The sequence below is a fragment of the Callospermophilus lateralis genome, chromosome 4 (assembly GCF_048772815.1).
Source record: "Callospermophilus lateralis isolate mCalLat2 chromosome 4, mCalLat2.hap1, whole genome shotgun sequence".
In the NCBI taxonomy this organism is placed as follows: domain Eukaryota; kingdom Metazoa; phylum Chordata; class Mammalia; order Rodentia; family Sciuridae; genus Callospermophilus; species Callospermophilus lateralis.
In genome coordinates this window covers 13,314,187-13,332,322 of record NC_135308.1, presented here as the reverse complement: position 1 = coordinate 13,332,322, position 18,136 = coordinate 13,314,187, and the positions used below count along the sequence as shown (strand labels likewise).

The window sequence follows — 18,136 nt, the reverse complement described above, 5'->3', positions numbered from 1 at the left end:
CTCACGGAGGGACAGAGCTGATCAGAGTCACAGAATAGCCATACGGACACAGGTCCTGCTGGGGCCAGGATCCCTGTTTCCACCCCTGCACTGGCACCGCACATACTTCCTCCTGGAACAAAGGGGGCCCTGCTCATTGGCTTCCCAGGTCTTGGGGTGCAGCAGATGGGAGGGCACGTGCAGGCACTAGGAACTAAGTGGTGGGGAGAGAAAGCTCGGGGTCATAGTGTGGCTCTTGGCGCCTGCAATCTTGAGGCTGGTTTCTTTGAGGGAAATGCATACTTCTTAGGGAGAAGGCAGAACCTGAGCTCACCTCCTGGTTTTGCAGAAGCACATGTAGATGGGCAACCACGTATACTCAGCGCGCACACACATACACACATACACGCACTCATATGCATGCACATATACCTCCATACCCAGAGCCACAGCAACTCGACTCCCAGCCACCTCGGCCCTCCCCCCACCAAACTCCGCTCTCCCTCCTACCCTATATGTGCAATCTTGTGAAAACTCCACCACTCTTAAGGTTAATAAGGCTCATTTGCTTAAGATAGCACCTGTTTCTATGGTGACTCCTGCCACCCAGAATCTGTTCATCAACTGAGACAAGAAAACAGTGACTTCCACCCTCTTTGAAAGGAAAAGCTAATTCTTAGCCAAAGGTTTGACAGGCCAGCAGCCCCAGGAGCTCTGGGCATCTGTCCTTCCACCTGGGTTAAGTCCTTCCCCCAGCCCCCTCCCCACACATGAGCAGAGTCTGCAGACTCCTCTTGAGTCTTCTGGACCAGGCTTTCCCCTCTTCTCTGGGAAACAACAGAGCCCAGGGCAGGAGGGTGTGTTTCTGCACTCCAGGCCTCTGGCTATTTGCCCTGTAGCCTCTGATCTCTCCCCCGGCTCCACCTTGGTCTTCCTGGATGGAGGCTGGCAGGAGAGTCCCCGAATATCCCTGGGCCTCCCCAGTCCTGCAGCCCTATACCACCTTCTCATCCTGGCCACCTGGATTCCTGCAGCCACCCCTCCCATGCCTCCTATTGCTGTCCTTGCCCATGTATGTAGGAGGCTGCTGGCTCACTCTTTGTCTTTTTTAAAACATTTTTTTTTTAGTTGTATATGAACACAATGCCTTTATTTTATTTATTTCTATGTGGTGCTGAGAATTGAACCCAGTGCCTCATTCGTGCAAGACAAGCGCTCTACCACTGAGCCACAACCCCAGCCCTCACTCTTTCTCTTAAAACAAGAGCTCTGCAGGCCTCGCCCCACTCAGTGGCTCCCTCTGATCCTCTGGTCTGTAGTTGAGGTTCGCGAACACTGACCTGACACTAGTCTCAACTGCAGGTTGCAAATCATGAGAAAGGAGGTTCCCCGGGCAGTTGTGGCTGGAGGTAAAGCTCCAGCGAGTGATTTACCTTTAAAATAAATGAGAGCAGCTTCCATGTCTAACCACACGGCTCTTGCTGGCGTTTGGAAACGTCTTGTTGACAGGGAGAGCGAGCGCGCAGGGAACTGCGTGGAACTTAGAGCTTGTGTTATGTATTCCGAGGCCCAGGGAGCAGGTTGTGCTTATGAGCAACACTTTGGCAGAGAGGAAGGTTGAGGGCTGCTAAGTAGAGGATCAGGTATGGAACCATAAACTGTCAGAGCTAGTGCTATCACCACCGTCTACCTAACTGTCTCAATTATCAGGAGCAGAGACTGGCGCCGTGTCACGCTGCCTGCAAGTGGCCTAGCAGGCAGGTCTTCTGAATCCTGATGCTAAACTCTTTCTGAAGTACCACCCAGTCCCCTGCTAGACAGAGCCGATACCTCGCGGCCTCCAAAGTCCTACACAGCCCTGGCCTCGCTGTCTCTCCCATGAGGCTCCTTTTAGGACGATGCTCTGCTCCAGGAATGCTGGTGTCAGGCTTCTTTATGGAGTCCCGGTGTCAGAGAGATGATGGAGCCCAGACTCTTGCCCAACCCTGGCAGACGGGTTCTCCTGGGACATCTCCAGAGACAACTCTCTCCCCAAAGGCAGCAGCCCCGTGACTGTGAGTACCACAGACCCATGGCAAAGCCAGGCTCCTCAGCCTCTCCTGGGAGTTCCAGATCCTAATCTCCTACTTGAAACCTCCCCTTGGAGCTCCAAAAAGCATCTGAGCATTGGCGGGTTTACAACGCCTTGCCCCCCACCCTACTTGCACTCCAGTGTCCCCATCTCAGGAAATGGCCCCCAGCTCTAGGAGCCACTGTCTGGCCAGCCTTGGCCCTCTGTGTCCAACATCAGCAGGTCTGGTTGACCCCTAACCTCATGACAGGTCCTGAAGCTGTCCCCTCCACGTCCTTTGCTCTTGCTTGGGTGAAGGCCATAGTCACCCCCCCCCCAAAGAGCCACAGTGGCCTCTGATGGCTGAGTGCTGCTGCCCCGCACAGCAGTCAGAGGGATCTTTTAAAAGGCACCATGTTTTTGAACCTCTGGCTAAAGTGCTCCAGCAGGCTGTGGCTGAATCTCTTTGCCCAGGCTGGATGAAGACCCTGCATCGGTGGTTCTCAGCTGAGGGGCACCTATTTTTCTCACCTTCCTTTTTATCATGGTGAGGACACTTGACATGAGATCTGCCCTCTTCAGTGTTTGAGTGTACAATACGGTATTGTTGACCACAGGCACAATGTGGTACAAGAGGTCTCCAGAACTTTATCATCCCTCATCATTGAAACTTCAGACCCGTTCGATAACAACACCCCACTTCTCCCTCCCTCTCCCCCAAGGCACAGTTACCTACCTGGAGAGGGTAACGAGGGGGTGCCTGGGCTCCACCCCTGGAGACTTGGGCTTAATGGGTCTGGATGCAGCTTTGGGGTGACTCAAGAGGCAGCCAGGGTTAGAGCCTCGTGACATCCCTCACTATCTCCTGACCTCATCTTCTGTATGCTCCCCCTTGGCCACTTGGCTCTAGCCACGCCGGCCACCTTCTGTCCAGAACACACCCTCTCCTTCCTGCTGTCCCCGCTGCCTGGTCCCCCCTCCTTACTTGGTTGCCTGGTAAATTTCTACTTTGCTCACAGGTGTCTGTCGCTCTCGGGACCCTTCCCCTTGCCCTTCTTCTCATCTCTTTTGGGTCTCGGGACTTAACTTCATCCCAACACTGTCCATTATAGTCACTGGTTTTTGTTCCTCTCCCTTACCAGACAGGGAACTCCTTAATGGAAGGGATCTGATGGCATACACTCTTGGTGTTCAGTGACTGAATGAACCTATCACCTAGGATATGCTGAGCACTTGTTGAATGAATGAATGAATGAATGAATGAATGAACATGTAAACAGGGGTGGTCTGGTCCATACACAGAAAGGAGAGCAATGATTCTTCTACTTCTACTGATGTGGCCTAAGATTATATTAACTGTCTTAACTTCTGCATAATGGTTTGACATTCTATTATTAGCTTAAAATTTGGATTTAAATTAGCTTAAGAATTAACAAAAAAAATTCTTCTTGATCTCTTCCTTTCATGAACCTCTGACATGCCAGATTTTCCCCATTCTGTATGCATGCGGTTGATTTGGAATCTAAATATAGAACTTTAGATTAATCCTTATTAAATTTAATTTTTGCCATGCAGGCCTATTCTTCTGATTAACCAAATGAACTGTTTTGTGTGATCCTTCATATTTAGTACTCCTTGAAATTTCATGTGACCTATGAATTTGGTGGGCATCCTATTTATAAAACATTGTGGTATGAGGCTCATACCAGAATCTCGTGGCATGTTAGCAGTGACCAGCTTTAAGACTGAGACTCAATCATTCATCAGTACTTTTCAGGACTGGTTCATTAGCAAGCCACAAACCCACCTGATTGCCTACAGGTTCCCATGATTGACAAGTTTCATGCTTTTTGCAGTCAGGCTGGGCTGGGCTTGCTTACAGCTCTTTCTGGGCCCAAAGGATAAGAGCATGTACCAACAAAGAAATCCGCGTGGTCAGGAGGGGCTTGCTTTGTGAGCCTAGGCAGACTCCGAATGTGTACTGTTTTCTGTTGTCTCAGAGCCACTGCGCATTAACTGTTTCTTCATTTTGATGGGGATTGATATCACACTCACCAGTCTCAATTCAGGAATCTACATTTGCCTCTCCTATTTCTGGAAATGATTTTGTGATCTGAACCTAATCTGGACCTTGAAAGGTGTAATTCATCTAGAGATCTGGACCCCTTTAAAGCAACCAGGTGTTTGCAGATTGCTGCAGGGATTTTAGGGAGAAGGGATCAAAGCATGTAGTGGTCCACAGAGACCTGAGATAACAGATCATCAAGTCTGGGAGGGGACCAGGCAGGGACAGAGCCTCAAAGGACTTGAACAACATGCTGGGGAGATTCTATCCCTGGAGACTGGGGAGTCACTTTGGGGATTCAAATAGGAAAGTGATGTGATCACATCTAGAGTTTAGAAAAATCATCCCATGAAGGGAAGATGGACACTTCTGTAGGGGTGAGATTCCAAGAGTGGGGGCCAGTGAAGACTTTAGTAATGAAAATCCAGAGACAAGTGATAAGGGCCTCAAGTGACTCAGTCATCTTGGCTTTTATTCTGTATTTATGATTCTTTTCTCTGCCCCATCAAACATTGAGCTTTTTTTGTTATGGTGCTCCCTTCCTTATCTTTTGACCTTCTCTGGCTTGCTCACAATTCAAGTCCCAGCTCAGTTTCTATCTCCACCATGAAGTCATCACAGAGCGATACCACTTCCGTCTATCTGTCTATCCACATACCCAACATTTATCTCTCCATCCATCCATCCATCCATCTATATATCCACCCACCTACCCAACATCCATTCACCCAGCTGTCCATCCATGTCTTTCATCATTCATTCGACATTTACTGACAATCTTTTATGTTCTGGGCCCCATGATAAGTGCTAAGGATATATGAAGAATAAGACACACTTCTGCTCTCCAGAAACTCATGGTTTAAGAAGGAAAAGAATGTCCAATAATAACAAACCCCAGTGGTGAGGGCACTAGTAGTGGTTTGGCTAAGTGTGGAAGAAGCATGAGCAGGACTGACTTGGTCTCGGATGTGATGGCAAGACTTTGGCTGGAGGTGACATCTGAGCTGAGCCTTGGAGGAGGAGAGGTCGCCTCCTTCGAGGGTTGCTATGCTCCCAAGCCTCATAGCTCTGTGAGTACAAGGGGCCAGTTGGAGTTGGTCCCATACCACAGAGCATCACTTGAGGTGTTTGCTGTATATTGGCCTTGTCTTTCCAAGTGGGCATCAGAAGAACTGCATTTAAGATTCCTAACATGTACTCATCAAATAAATATTTTAATTTAATTTAGTTTATTTTGAAGAGCCACAGTCAGTGCTGAGCACAACCAAGCAACTGTTCTTAACATCTTTCTGTGAAGTCTGACCCTGTGGGTGGCTGTTCTCCCTCCAGGTCTTTTAAGTGGTCATCATTCTCCCGGTCAGGCCCCGTCGTACCTCTTGGGAGTGACCTATGCTCCTTACTATCAAAGGCTTTAGCATTTTTAAACTCCCCGTGGAGGACTTAGGGTGACAGAGACGGAGATACTAGAGAGGCAGCGTATACATGGAAACTGCTGTGTGCTGGGTGTGTAACCGATTTCTTCACCCAGTCCTCCACCTTCCTGTGGGGTCGGCAGTGGTTTCTCTTATCCAGATGAGGCCACAGACTTGGGGAGGTAATCATCTGCTCATGGTGTATTGGAGAACTGATCTCTGGGGCCAGGCTGCATTTGAATGCCAGGGTCATGGCGGTGCCTCAGCTGAGGTGCCAAGCACAGAGAGGACACTGACCTCAACCCACACTACTCCCACCAGCACAGGAGAGGGAAAAGAGGCTCCCCAAACAGCCAACCCCGAAGCAAGCTCTGACGAAGGCTGTGCCTAGGTAGTGGGTGTGGAACCCACCTGAACTCTGCAGAAGTGATCAGTGTAGTTCTCTGGAGACCTCAGTTGGTTCCTTCAAGACTGAGTTGTTATAAAGAAGAGCCAGCCTGGTCCCTGAAATTTTCTGGCTTCCTGTCTTAACATTTGATTTCTTCAACATGGGCTCCTATCACTGTGATGCCATCCTCCATGGGGTCCTCACCAGATGGACTTTCAATCTCCAACTGAAAGACTCTCAATCTCTAGTGCTGCGAGCTAAGGAAATCTCCTTCCTTGGTAAAGGACCCAGCCTCGGGTATTTTGTTATAGCAGCAAAAAGTGCTAATAAAAGCACTATGGCATTGTGAGTATGTGGTTAGGCTTTGAGCTCAAACCTCAGTCACTTGCTAGCTGTGACATCTTAGGCATGTTGCTTATTTTTTTCTGCCTTCCTCTTCTATTTAGTTCCTTTTGTGAGAATTAAATGAGATATTGATATAAAAGGCAATGCCTGGTACCATCTGCCAAGTGTGTAAATGGCTTTTCTTACTATCTTTCTTCTTCCCTCTCTCCTTATTCTTCCTTCTTGAGTTGTTGGTGGTGTTTATATGTTAGTTTTATGGATATAAGCTCTAAGATGTCTCTGGTCAGGAGGGGAAATACACATTAAAGACATTGTTTGGGGGCTGGGGATGGGGCTCAAGCAGTAGCACACTCGCCTGGCATGCATGGGGCGCTGGGTTCGATCCTCAGCACCACATGAAAATAAAATAAAGATGTCGTGTCCACCGAAAACTGAAAAATAAATATTAAAAAAAATTCTCTCTCTCTCTCTCTCTCAAAAAAAAAAAAAAGACATTGTTTGGAGGTGCCAAGGGGCACATCTGACTGGTCCCCTGCACCAGCCTCCACCTGGGGAGCACATTTCCTGGGCCCCCCACAGATAATCACTTTCAGTGAAGAGGGACTTGCTCTGCAGGGTATGTGCTCCTCACCAGGCAGTTCAATTCTTAGAAAGTCCTTCCTGATAAGGAGTCAGATTGCAGCCTGTCACATTTTACCTATGGGTCCTTATGCTGCCCCGCGGGGACAGCAGGACCTCCCTGCTTCTCAGTGAGGTCTCCTCCGCTAGTCCTCTGGCTTCCTGAGGCTGGCCCTCCTCCTCTTTGGTGGTTGCTGACCTGATGTGGCTTCTAAAGAGCCTCACAGTTCTGTCTACTGTCCTCGGGTTGGTCCCCAGGCCTCTTCAAATAGCGTGCCCAGGGCATGGCACCAGCCATGCAGAGGGACAGAACTTTCCTGAGACGAAGGGAGGATCACTGTGCTTCAAAGATTCTGCCGTGGCCTTTCCTCCCACCCCCAGCCCTGTCCTTTCCTGAGAGCCTCTGCCAGAGGGTGGGTGATGACTCCCAGGGGCCAGCAGCAAGCCCTGGCTCCTCCTTGTAGGATGGGGTGGATGGGGGCCTGCTGGCCTCAGGCACATCCATCTCACAGCTCTGCCCCTGGAGGGGAGCCAGGGTGCCCACCTCCCCTGCCGTCAGGTCAGAGCGAGTGCAGAGCTGGGTGAGCAAGGCCGTGCAATGCTGTGTGTGTGTGTGTGTGTGTGTGTGTGGCGGGGGGGGGGGGGCGTTGCGAGAATTTTCTGCCTGATCCAGGAATTCTCCTGGATGGCAGAATTGGTTTCCATAACGACTTTCTGATATAAACACATATTTGATAAAAATAAGTTAACAGCGGAGCTGTGGTGGAGCACAGATTCTCAGAGTGCAGAGAGAGAGAGAGAGAGAGAGAGCTCCTTGAAGAGCAGCATTCTGTCTTCCCCTCCCTCCCGTCGGCCCCTCGGTGCCGCCTGGCCACAGACCCACCAAAAGCCCTGTTCACTGCGGTCCTGTGCCAGCTCCTTCCCCCCCCGGGGGCGGGACATCCACCTCCTCTCCCCCTCCCCGCCTTTCTCCTTAGTTACCTGAAGCGCTACAGTATGTATGGGATAATATGATAAATTCATTTCCAATTCACTGCATTATCCCTTGAATATTTTAATGACTCATTGAATGGAGTAAAAAAAAAAGCTATTTCAAATGAACAATTATGCTGCATTAGTTTAAGGACTGATTATATTTAAACACTGCTCACATGGATAACAGGACACGGCGACCTCAGCATAGGAGAGCTAATTTGGCTCTTATCTCCAAATAATTTTACACCACAAATTACCATGAAAACCTAAAGGGCTTTAAAAACATTCATCAAAAGATAATATTCCACTTTGTAGCAACATTTTATTTAAATCATTTTGAATGGAAGCGAAGGCATCCCTGGGGTAGGACAATGACAACGGCTGGGGACGGTGGTGATAAGGAGATGGTGAGGGGTGCTGCTGGCTTGTGTTCAAAATAAAAGAAGAAGGGGCCACAGCCCCGGCTGTGAGAGGCCAGCTGAGGCCTGACCGTCCCCTGCAACCCAGCCCCCTGTTGTCAGGGACGATCCCAGGGGGCCTGATCCAGCAAGTCACAGGGTGGTCCCCAGAGGCTGAAGGACAAGATTGACTGGCCACCTCCACCTAGCTGGCCTAGCTCAAGCCGGGCCCTCCAGGCTGGGCCCCAGTCCTGCTAGACTTGAAAGACAAAAGGGCCCTGTCTGGAAGTTTAACTTTGCAAAACCTGAGTCCAGTGTTCTAAGGAACTTGGCTACCTCTTCATTAGCTCTCTGCTGTGGTCAGATCTCAAGGTTGGGGTGTTGGGGGAGAGAGTCCCTACCATTATGTATCGGGAGCCTGAACACCTGGAAATACATATTACACCCATCGTAATGGTGAAGAAACGGAGGCTTAGAGACTCCCGGCCAGAAGAAAGAGGCAGACCCTGAAGTCCAGGCTCCAGCTCTTCCCACCAAGGGGGGGGAACAAACCTGGTTTCTGACCCCAACAGGCAACACTCTCAATGGCCCTGGATCTAAACATGCATGCTCTCAGGGACATAACTGGGCTTCCCAGGTGTCTCATTACTTAAAGTGAACCCTCCCCAGGCAGGGCCATAACCCTGAAAAGCCAGGGCTCTTTGGCTCCCTTGTGGTCCTGTAAACATCATTTATTCTGTTTGCTATCATTAGTGGGATTCTGAGTATATATAAAAAATTTACATTCCATAATTATTTATACATATTTAGATTTCTACAGGATTCGCTGCTGGACTGATTAAGAATCAGGCTAATGTACCTCTTGAGGAAGCCTTCCTTTGCTTATGTAATTTCCTTTGCTCATCTCTGCCCTGGGGAGTAAGGATTTGTGCCTGTTTTCCAGAGGAGAAGCCACAGTCTCAGAGAAGTCAAGCCACTTGACTGAAATCACTCAGGAGTGGGACCTGTCACTCACACACAAGGATGCTGGCACACACTGACCACATTTCAAGAAAGCAGGGAGCTATCATCATCGCCCTGTTTATTGGCCCCCCCCCCCCACCTTTATCTTATTCACCAAACGCACTTAGAGGTCCTTGAAAAAAAAAATCCAACTCCAATTATGGAAAAAATTCAACCCTATAGAAAAGTAGACAGAATAATGACCCCTTAGAGGTCCTTTCAATTCGCCCCGGAATTGGTTGCATTTACAGCTGCCAAAGGTTGAGGGCACTGAATGAAAGAGAAACAGGAACTTGCTGGCTCCTTTTCTTTCTTAAAACAAAAAAGATATTCAGGGCAAATTTTAGAATCATTGACGGTTTCTAGGAAGATTTTCTTTTTTGGAAGAAAAAAAAAAAAAAAGGTACTCTTGTCTCCTTAATTGTTCCTCGTGTTCTTTGTCACCAATCATGACATTCTTTGTGGAAAGTATTCATGCACCATCTTCTTGCGCTCGATATTCCCATTAACAATGAGGAGTCTAATGACAGTCTCTACACGGAAAGCCCCGAGCACTCATCTCAGACACAAACAGAAGGGGAACCAGTCCGTGTTTCTCTTGAAATGAACGGATGCAAATTAATTGATATCTTAATGAAGCTTCAGCATGAGGATTATTAATCAGAGTCTATGAGGACTGAAAAGCAGCTTTGAGGGAAGGCAGGAGACACAGGGCTGGGGTAGAGGCACGGAGACCTTATCTGTCCAAAGCTCTTCTACTCTGTGGGACAGTTTCCAAGAGAGGCCAGGAAGGACACCAGGCGGTAGACGACATCAGTCCCAGCCTGCCCTGGTCTGGCTAGGTTTGGGTACTGCCTTCTAGCCCTGTTCCTGAGCTAATGGGAACCCACAGATATAGGAAGTTCCACCCCATGTCTGCCCCTGGGTTCTCATATTACTACCATTGTGCAGCACAATGCCTTCTTCTATTTTGGGTTTATGACCCAGACCTCTAGAGGTATTTGACTTAGAGCAATGATAATAAAAACTGTATAGGGCTGGCTATGTGTTCTGGGTATTGTCCTAAGCACTTTCTCTAAAACAACTCGTTTAAGCTTCACACCGACAGTGTGAAGTAGAGACTATTACTGTGTCCATTTTACAAGGGAGTATACTGAAACAGAGAAGTCGAGCAACTAACCTAAGATCTCAAAGCTAATAATGGTGGATTTGGGATTTGAACCACAGAAGTTTGGCTCCAGAGTCACTGCTCTTAACCACTACGCTACCTTGAGTACTGTTCAATGTATTTATTTGTTGAATTAGTGAACAAAAGGGTACCATTCGAATGCCTGGTCCCTACTACCGGGCATCTCTCTAACTCCTAGTTTTCATTTAAATTGCCTGCAGGAATAGAAGTTATCCTAACTCTAGTCTATACCCTGCCAGCTTCTCTTTGGGGTGAGTTGGGGGGCTACAGATGTTTCTGGGCATGGTCTGGCCCACCATCTAATTAGACTCCACCCCCCAATCTCCAGGCCAGCCCAGATTCCACCAAGTCTGCCTCTGTGGCCTGAGGACTCTCAGGGCTATTGTCACTCTGCAGGGAGGTCACCACATGCTTTCCTGCTGAGACTTGGGGGAATGATGGTGGGTGGGGTGTAGTTTCCTGAGGTTCAAAACACTGAGCAGGCGTGCTTTATTTACCCTGGGGGCACTCTCTGGGTAGCTTCTACCTACCAAGCAGTCACTCAGAGAGCCCTGGGAGGCAGCTCGGGGGACCACAGAGATGATTGTCCCAACTTACGGAGGGAAGCTGGCAGAGATGTGTTGCAACCCCACCCTGCACGTCAGGCATGCGTGGTTTGGAGTCTGGGGCATGCACCCAAGACCCACCTCTTCAGCCCCCCCCCCCGCCCCCGCACCCCGCTGAAAGCCTGCATCATCCAGCCCTCCAGTCTTTGCTTCCTCATCTATGAGATGGGCAATGCTACTTTACATGGTGGTGGAGACCTGGCAAGTTTCAAGGTGCTTTTCACTGGAGGATGGGTCCACCACAGGCACTGTTGCCCACAGCCACAGCCTCCCAGCACCCACGCCTCGCCTTCCTCCACATTGCTCGTTCACCCGGAGGCCGTGTTGGCGCCGAAGGGCCCGGGAAGCCGCATTACCAGCTGCCGGCACATGGAGTGCATGCTATGGAGACCCGCTGGGCTGGGAGAGCACCAGCGCAGAGGAAGTGCTCCCAGATTTGATCAGAGCCCTGGCTTCCTGTGGCCAAGGTCCAGGACCCCGGACCTCAGCGGGTTTGGCTTATAATGTCTTTGTGGCTGGCGGAATTCGGGGGCAGGTGGGCAGGGTCAAGTGGACACAGCCGGGAGGACTGCTGCTTCCTGCTGGGCACCCAGACGAGGGAAAGTGGGTGAAAATGTGACTGAAACCAGAGCCTCCTCCAGCTGGCCCATCGGGAAGTCGAGGGCTGCACCCGGGCAGGTGGCCCTGGCTAAGCTCTGCGGCTTAGCAGTCTTGCCTGACAGCTGGCACCTGTCACCTGCCACCTGCTTTGCCTCTAAACTGAGCTGCTGGGGCTAAGCACATCTGTGGCACAGGCTCCTGTGAGAAATGTGTCCCGAGTGAAGACTGGGGTGAGGGGAGTGGCAGGGTGGGAGCGGGGCTTAGGGCTTTGAAGAGAGGCCGCGTCATGGTCCCAAGGCCCCCTGGCTCTGAAACCATGCCGTCCGAGGCTGCGTCTGCTCTCTAGCTTCTGAATCATGGAGTGGAACCCTCTCGCAGGAAGCCCCGTGTGCTTGAGTGTGCAGGCAGTGAACTTGACCTTTGGAGCGTGTGCTGCTCTTGAGCCACCACCCTTTGCCATCGTCACCAGCATCCAGAAAACAGCAGTGCTCTAGACGGGGAGCGCTTCCCTTTTTGAGTCCTCTGCTCCCCACCATCCCCGTGGCATGGCCCTACCCCAGCTGCCCCCCTGCAGTGTTTCCAGAGGGGAACACCTGGCCAGGGAAGGGCATTGGGAGGCAGCTGGTCCCTGCCCAAGAAGCTGCTACTGGGGAGTCCTAGAGGAGCCCTTTTGGGCAGCAGTCAGTCTGCCCCCAAGGAGGGCTGCCCCCTGAGCTTCCTAGGAAGGGGCCTGGTTGCGGGGCTGGGGTTGGTTGCCAGGCTAACTGCCCACTCCTGGTCCCCACTCTGGTGTCTTGCTCAGGAGTCAATACTTAGTTATACGGGTGCCTCTTCCTCTGTCCTTAGCTGCGGCAGGAAAACACAAGCCCTTGTGGTCTGTGGGTTTCTCTGCATTTTCCAGTGTGCTCTCAGGGGGCCATCTCACCCATCATCACAATGACCCCGTGAAATCAATACCACGACTCCCGTATCGTAGACAAAGCCAGGAACGCCAGACGGGCTCCCGAGGTCACGGAGCTGGTAGTCAGCCGGGACCAAACTGGATCCAAGCTTAGGCTTCCTAGCTCTGGGCTCCCACTACCTTACAGGGTTTGAGGACATCACATACTCTTCTCAAAAGCCATCCGCAGGATTCCCAGGCATAGATTTGTGAACACCATAGGCTAGTGTGGAATGCCCCAAATGACATGGCCAGGCGCTTGTGAACAAACGATTTTGTGATTTCATGAGGTTGAGAAATAAATGCATATGATATACAGCTGGCCCTCTGTACCTGTGGGTTCCTTTTCCTCAGATTCAACCAACTGAGAATTGAAAATGTATCTATCTATATTGATCACTACCTATCTATCTATCCATCCATATATATACATACACACACGTAATTGAATTCAAACATATGGACTGTTTTCTTGTCATTATTCCTTAAACAATACAGTATAACAGCTATTGGCATAGCATATATGTTGTATTATAAATCATGTAGAAATTATTTAAAGTCTACTGGAGGATTGCATAGGCTCGATGCAAATCCTACACCATTTTATATACAGGACTTGAGCACCTGTGGATTTGGGTGCCCATGGTGGGGGGAGTCCTGGCACCCCAACCCCTGAGAGCACCAAGGGATGACTGTTGTGTATATGAGGATAATAGAAATTTCTAGAAGGCCGTCAGGTGAGGAATGGGGTTCATTCCATTTAACCCAGAGTATCAAAGGCTTGCTTGGCAATGGAGCCTCCCCCTCCCCAGAAGCCCACCAAATCTGTGTCCCTGAGACCTGCCCTGGGAAAGGGTGAGCCAGGCTCCTTCACAGGTCAGATGGGATGGTGTTGTTTGTTTCTGCACAAGAAAGGGCAGTCACCCCGCTCCTCCACGCCCCTTGCCCAGCAGGAGGACCCCACACACACCCCCCCACTGCCAGGACTGCCAGCTGGATTTCAGGAATCGCACCAGGGCCCCCAGATCCACTGATGTGCTGGCGCCAACCATCGTGTTCTCAGATGTTTTGTGAGTTGGTTCTTAAATCACTGGTGTCTTGAAATTGCCCGTGATGGGACTACCTAGGCCACAAAAATCAACAAACTCTAGATATCGGGACTTTCTCCTGCTCTGTGCTGAGAACTCAGTGTCCTGGTGCAGCCATCGCTAGTCCTTGGACTTCTTTTTAAATCACTGTGAACTTGGGAGAAGCTGACAGCCGAGTGTTCAGGGCCATCTGACATGACCATCCTCGCTTGATCTCGTCCCCTCTAAAGGAGAGTCTGCACAGAATGAGAGTCTTCCAAACAGGTCCCAAAGTGCCTCTTGGGCTGCTTACCTTGATATCTGTCACCAGCCAATGTCTCCAGTATCTCTTGGTGGGCTCTGACCTGCTGGGAGCATCGGGATCCACCATCATCAAGGTGTAGGTCGCACCCTGTAACACACATACCAGAAGGTGATGTAGCACCAGGCCAGGTTGTTGAGAATCCAGGGGGGGGGCGCTCCCTTACCCCCATTCCAGCTGACGAGGGCTGGCCAGCCCTTAGCCCTCCTCCCGACTTGGTCCTTGATCTCATGGCATCCCTCTCATTGTGTTTATTCTCAGAGAAATGCAGGTTATGAAGTAGACCCCGTAGCCTGTTGGCTTTCCCTTGATGAAGAAATAAGTCCAAGGAGGCCTATTTATAAGGAGGTCCCTAGCACCGCACAGGAAATAGCAGAACCTAAAGCAGGGCACCCACCCTCCGGGAGCTTCGGGTACAGTTGGAGCAAGTCAACAGACACCTTCATTCCACCCTCCAACCAGCTTCAGCCGCACACCCTCTCTGTCCAGACAGACAGGTGCCAGGAGGCCAGGGGAGCGAGGATGGTACGCTCCACACTCCCAGGGAGCTTTTATTCTAAGACACAGATAATAAAAATGAACAGGTAAGAAGGTGTCCAGCTGTGATGAAGGTGAAATTGGGTGGGACAAGTGGGAACGGGCCTCTGGGAAGAGGCAGGAGCTGCTCCAGGTATTCAGGTGGGAACAGGAACAACGTCACTGCAGCCAGCGGCAGAGGACGACAGGGTGGGGTGGCGGGTGCCAGGGTCCAGGCCCAGCAGGTTTTGGAGTGGGGGTCGACTGGAAGTACAGCAGAACCCCAGGAGGGTTCTGGGCAGGGCAACGCTGGGCCTTGATTTTCCTTTTTAGACGTGTGGGCACCTGGAGAGCAGGTGTCATGGGAGCCCACACGGAAGGTGTTTCTAGAAGGAGAAAGGGGCCAGCCCTGCTGAAGGGGGCTGAGACGTGACAGCGTGGAGATCACTGTTATGTTGGCAAGACAAGCTTCGTCGGAGGAGGAAGGACTGAGGCTCGCAGGAGGCCGAGGTGAGCCGGGAGAGGGAACTTGGGTGTGGGACAGTGGGACGCGGGGGGCTGTGCCTGGAGAGGAAGGAAGAGCCAGGAGGCTTCTTTACAGCGGCGGATGGTAGTCAGAATGTTTATAAGCCCAAGGAAATGATCTGCAGGAGAGCAGGTGCCCATGGCAGAGAGGAAGAAGACAGCTGTCGCCAGGCCAAGGCCAGGGGAAGGTGGGAGGGGACAGGAACAGAGCAAAGGGCAGGGCCTGGTCTCTGGGAGGAGCAGGGGGCACGGGTTCCCAGGCAACAGAGTTGGAAGGTGTGGTGAGGGCCGAGGACGTTTGTCTCTCCATTGCTTCTAGTTTTCAATGAATTAGAGTCAAGGGCATCAGGGAAAGGGTTGTAGGACACTGAGGGATGGAGAAGAAGCATTAAGTAGTCGTTTCAGAAAGTGAGAGAAGGAATACACTACAGGCATGGAGCTGGGCCCCTGGGCAGTCCGGCTCGGCAGGGTCGTGTGCCGTGTGGCTGGTCAGGTGCAGCATGCACAATGCAGGTGGGATTGAACCTGGGTGGGGGCTTAGACTTGTGAGTGGGGGGGGGTGGTAGGGGGAGGAGAGGGCAAGGAGATGGATGACCAGGGATTGCTGGCCCTCCTTTTGACCTGGATGGACACATATGCAACTTCTCTACCTTGTTCCAGGTGCCCAAGTACAGAGGGAACAGCAGGGAGGGAGCCCGGACCTCTGGACCTCAGGAATCCAGAGGGCTGCACAGGGTTGTCTCTGAGCTTGATCTTGAAGGATGAGCAGGTAAAGGTCAGGATAAGCCCTCTGTCAGCAAAGGGAGTGGCATGTGCAAAGGCATGGGGACGCCTAGGGGACATCTGGGGAACAGCTGGGACCTCGGGCACCTGGACACCAGGAGTAGAAAGCTGGAGAAGCCGAGCCTGTGGGTTTGGTGTTGGAACGCACAGGCAGGTGTCCCTTCAATGGAGTGATGAGGTTGGAGCTCTCTCTAGACTTGGCAAACAGGCACTGGACCTGGGGATGGACAGCATCCTTCAGAGAGAACTTGTGGAGGGAGAACTAAAAGGGTGGGGAGGGGAAGAGAGTCAGGAGGGAACCCAGGGGAGCCTGGAGTCCTGGGTTCAAGGATGGGGTGGAGGCCGCCATGACAGTTGGGGGTGATGACCCAGAAAGAACGTTGGCTGTGACCATTGGGATCACTGGTAGCTTTCCAGAGTCTAGGGAGGCAAATGCTGAGTGTTGAATGTTAAAATCCAAAGGACAAGGAACCACATATTAGATGCCATAGTAAAGTAAATCAGAGAATGTGAAGATAAACCTGAGAAAATTTCTAAGAACTTGGAAGAGAAAGAGAAGGAGAAGAAAATATTAGGATGTGTGTCTGATCTCTGTGGACTCCCCGAAGGAGAAAACTGTTATCTGATTCAACCCAGAATTTGTTTTAGCTCAAACAATAAACAATAAAAAGAAAAAGAGTATAAATAAGTAGAAGAAGGAATCAAACTGTCTATCCTTCCTTTTTCCCAGTTTTGTTTTTGCAAATTACATGGTTGTCAATATAAGGAATTCATGAAAAAACTGAAAACAACTAGAATAATATTTAGTAAAGTAAGCTGTTACCAAATGTACCCAAAAACCAATGCTTCCTCTATCTTAATAAGTCATAAAACATACATTAAAAAATCCCACTTTCAATGTAATTTTATAATAAAAAACGCAAAAAAAATTCTCAAAATAAGCAGGATATAAAGAAAACAAAATTTTACTGGTGAACATAAGAAGAAAAATTGAGCAGATGGAGAGATACACACTCTCCTTTTAAACTGAAATGTTTCGTAAAAATGTCAATAAAACTTTATTAATTGAACACATACGCAATCTAAATCCCAAGTTAGATGTTTTGGGAATTTAAAAAATGATTCCAAAGCCCATAATTAAATGCAAAATAAAATAAGCAAATAAAAGGAAAAATTGGTAATATTGAAAAAGGTAATACTGAAAGATGAGACAGGAAATGGAATTGACTTTATAGGTATTAAAATATATTTTAAAGCTATAATAATTAGAAAAATGTGGCATTGATTGAGGAATAAATAAAAGAAGAAAGAAAAATATTGAGAAAAACTCAAAATTTCAGTATATATATTTAATATATGATAGTTACCATTTTATATATGATATTTAATATAAGACAAAGTTATTTCAAGTCAGAGGGAAAGGACAGATTGTTTTATAAATGCCATTGGGACTATTGACCCACTACACAGAATAAATAAACTTAGGTTTCTGTTTCTTTCAAACCCCAGAAAACTTCCATATTTAAGTGTGTACATGAAAAACAATGTTTAAAAACTGGCTTAAAGAACATAATATTGAATTCATTCAAGGGAATACTGTTGGAATCATATCTTTATATACTAATAGGGGAAATGTCTGTAATATGCTAGTGCATGAAATAAGCAGGTTGCAGAAGAGTGGATATGACATCTCAAATGTGCAGGGAAACTTTACATATATAACTATCTCCCTCTATATATATATTTATAGATATATTTGCATATGCATAGAAAATGTCTGGAAAACTACATACCAAACTGTCAGCAGTAAATGGCATGAAGGAAGAGATTGATATAATCTAACTAGATAGAATTTTGAATCTTGTATATGGAGAAAAAAGCCAAGTGAAATTCAAAGACAATAAACTTAGGGTAAATATTTGCAAGATACTTTTGAAAAAAGTGTTTGGATTCTTAATACATAAGTACTTTTTAAATGAATAAGAAAAAGACTGATAACCCAGTGGAAAAAACAGACAAGCAACATCCCAAGAATTCGTAAAACAAGAAATACAAACGATTGATAAACATACGAGCCAATGTTCAATTTCACTAGTAATGAAGGTCATGCAAATAAAATAAAATTAAATCCCATCTTTGCCTATAAAATTAATCTATATTTTAAATGTTTATGTCTAGAGTTTTTAAGGACATGGAACCACATGGTGGGTTAGAAAACCCTTTGTGCTCCATGATCTCATTGTCTTTAAAAAGAAGGGAAGAAGACGGGAATCATCTGCCGTGCCCAGGTATGTCCTCCACGGGAAGGAGAGTGGAGAGAGAACCTTACGAACCTCACTTTTGCCTTTTCCAGTGTT

At 48.9% G+C, this 18,136-nt stretch overlaps 1 protein-coding gene across 1 annotated transcript in view; it reads right to left on the bottom strand.

The window, feature by feature from the left end:
• The window catches only part of Pebp4 (phosphatidylethanolamine binding protein 4), a 193,097-nt gene that overhangs the window by 75,599 nt on the left and 99,362 nt on the right, over positions 1-18,136 (bottom strand). The window contains exon 4 of the mRNA XM_077109213.1: positions 13,947-14,045. Within this exon, the coding sequence (XP_076965328.1) occupies positions 13,947-14,045 (99 nt within the window). The remainder of the gene's footprint in view (positions 1-13,946; positions 14,046-18,136) is intronic.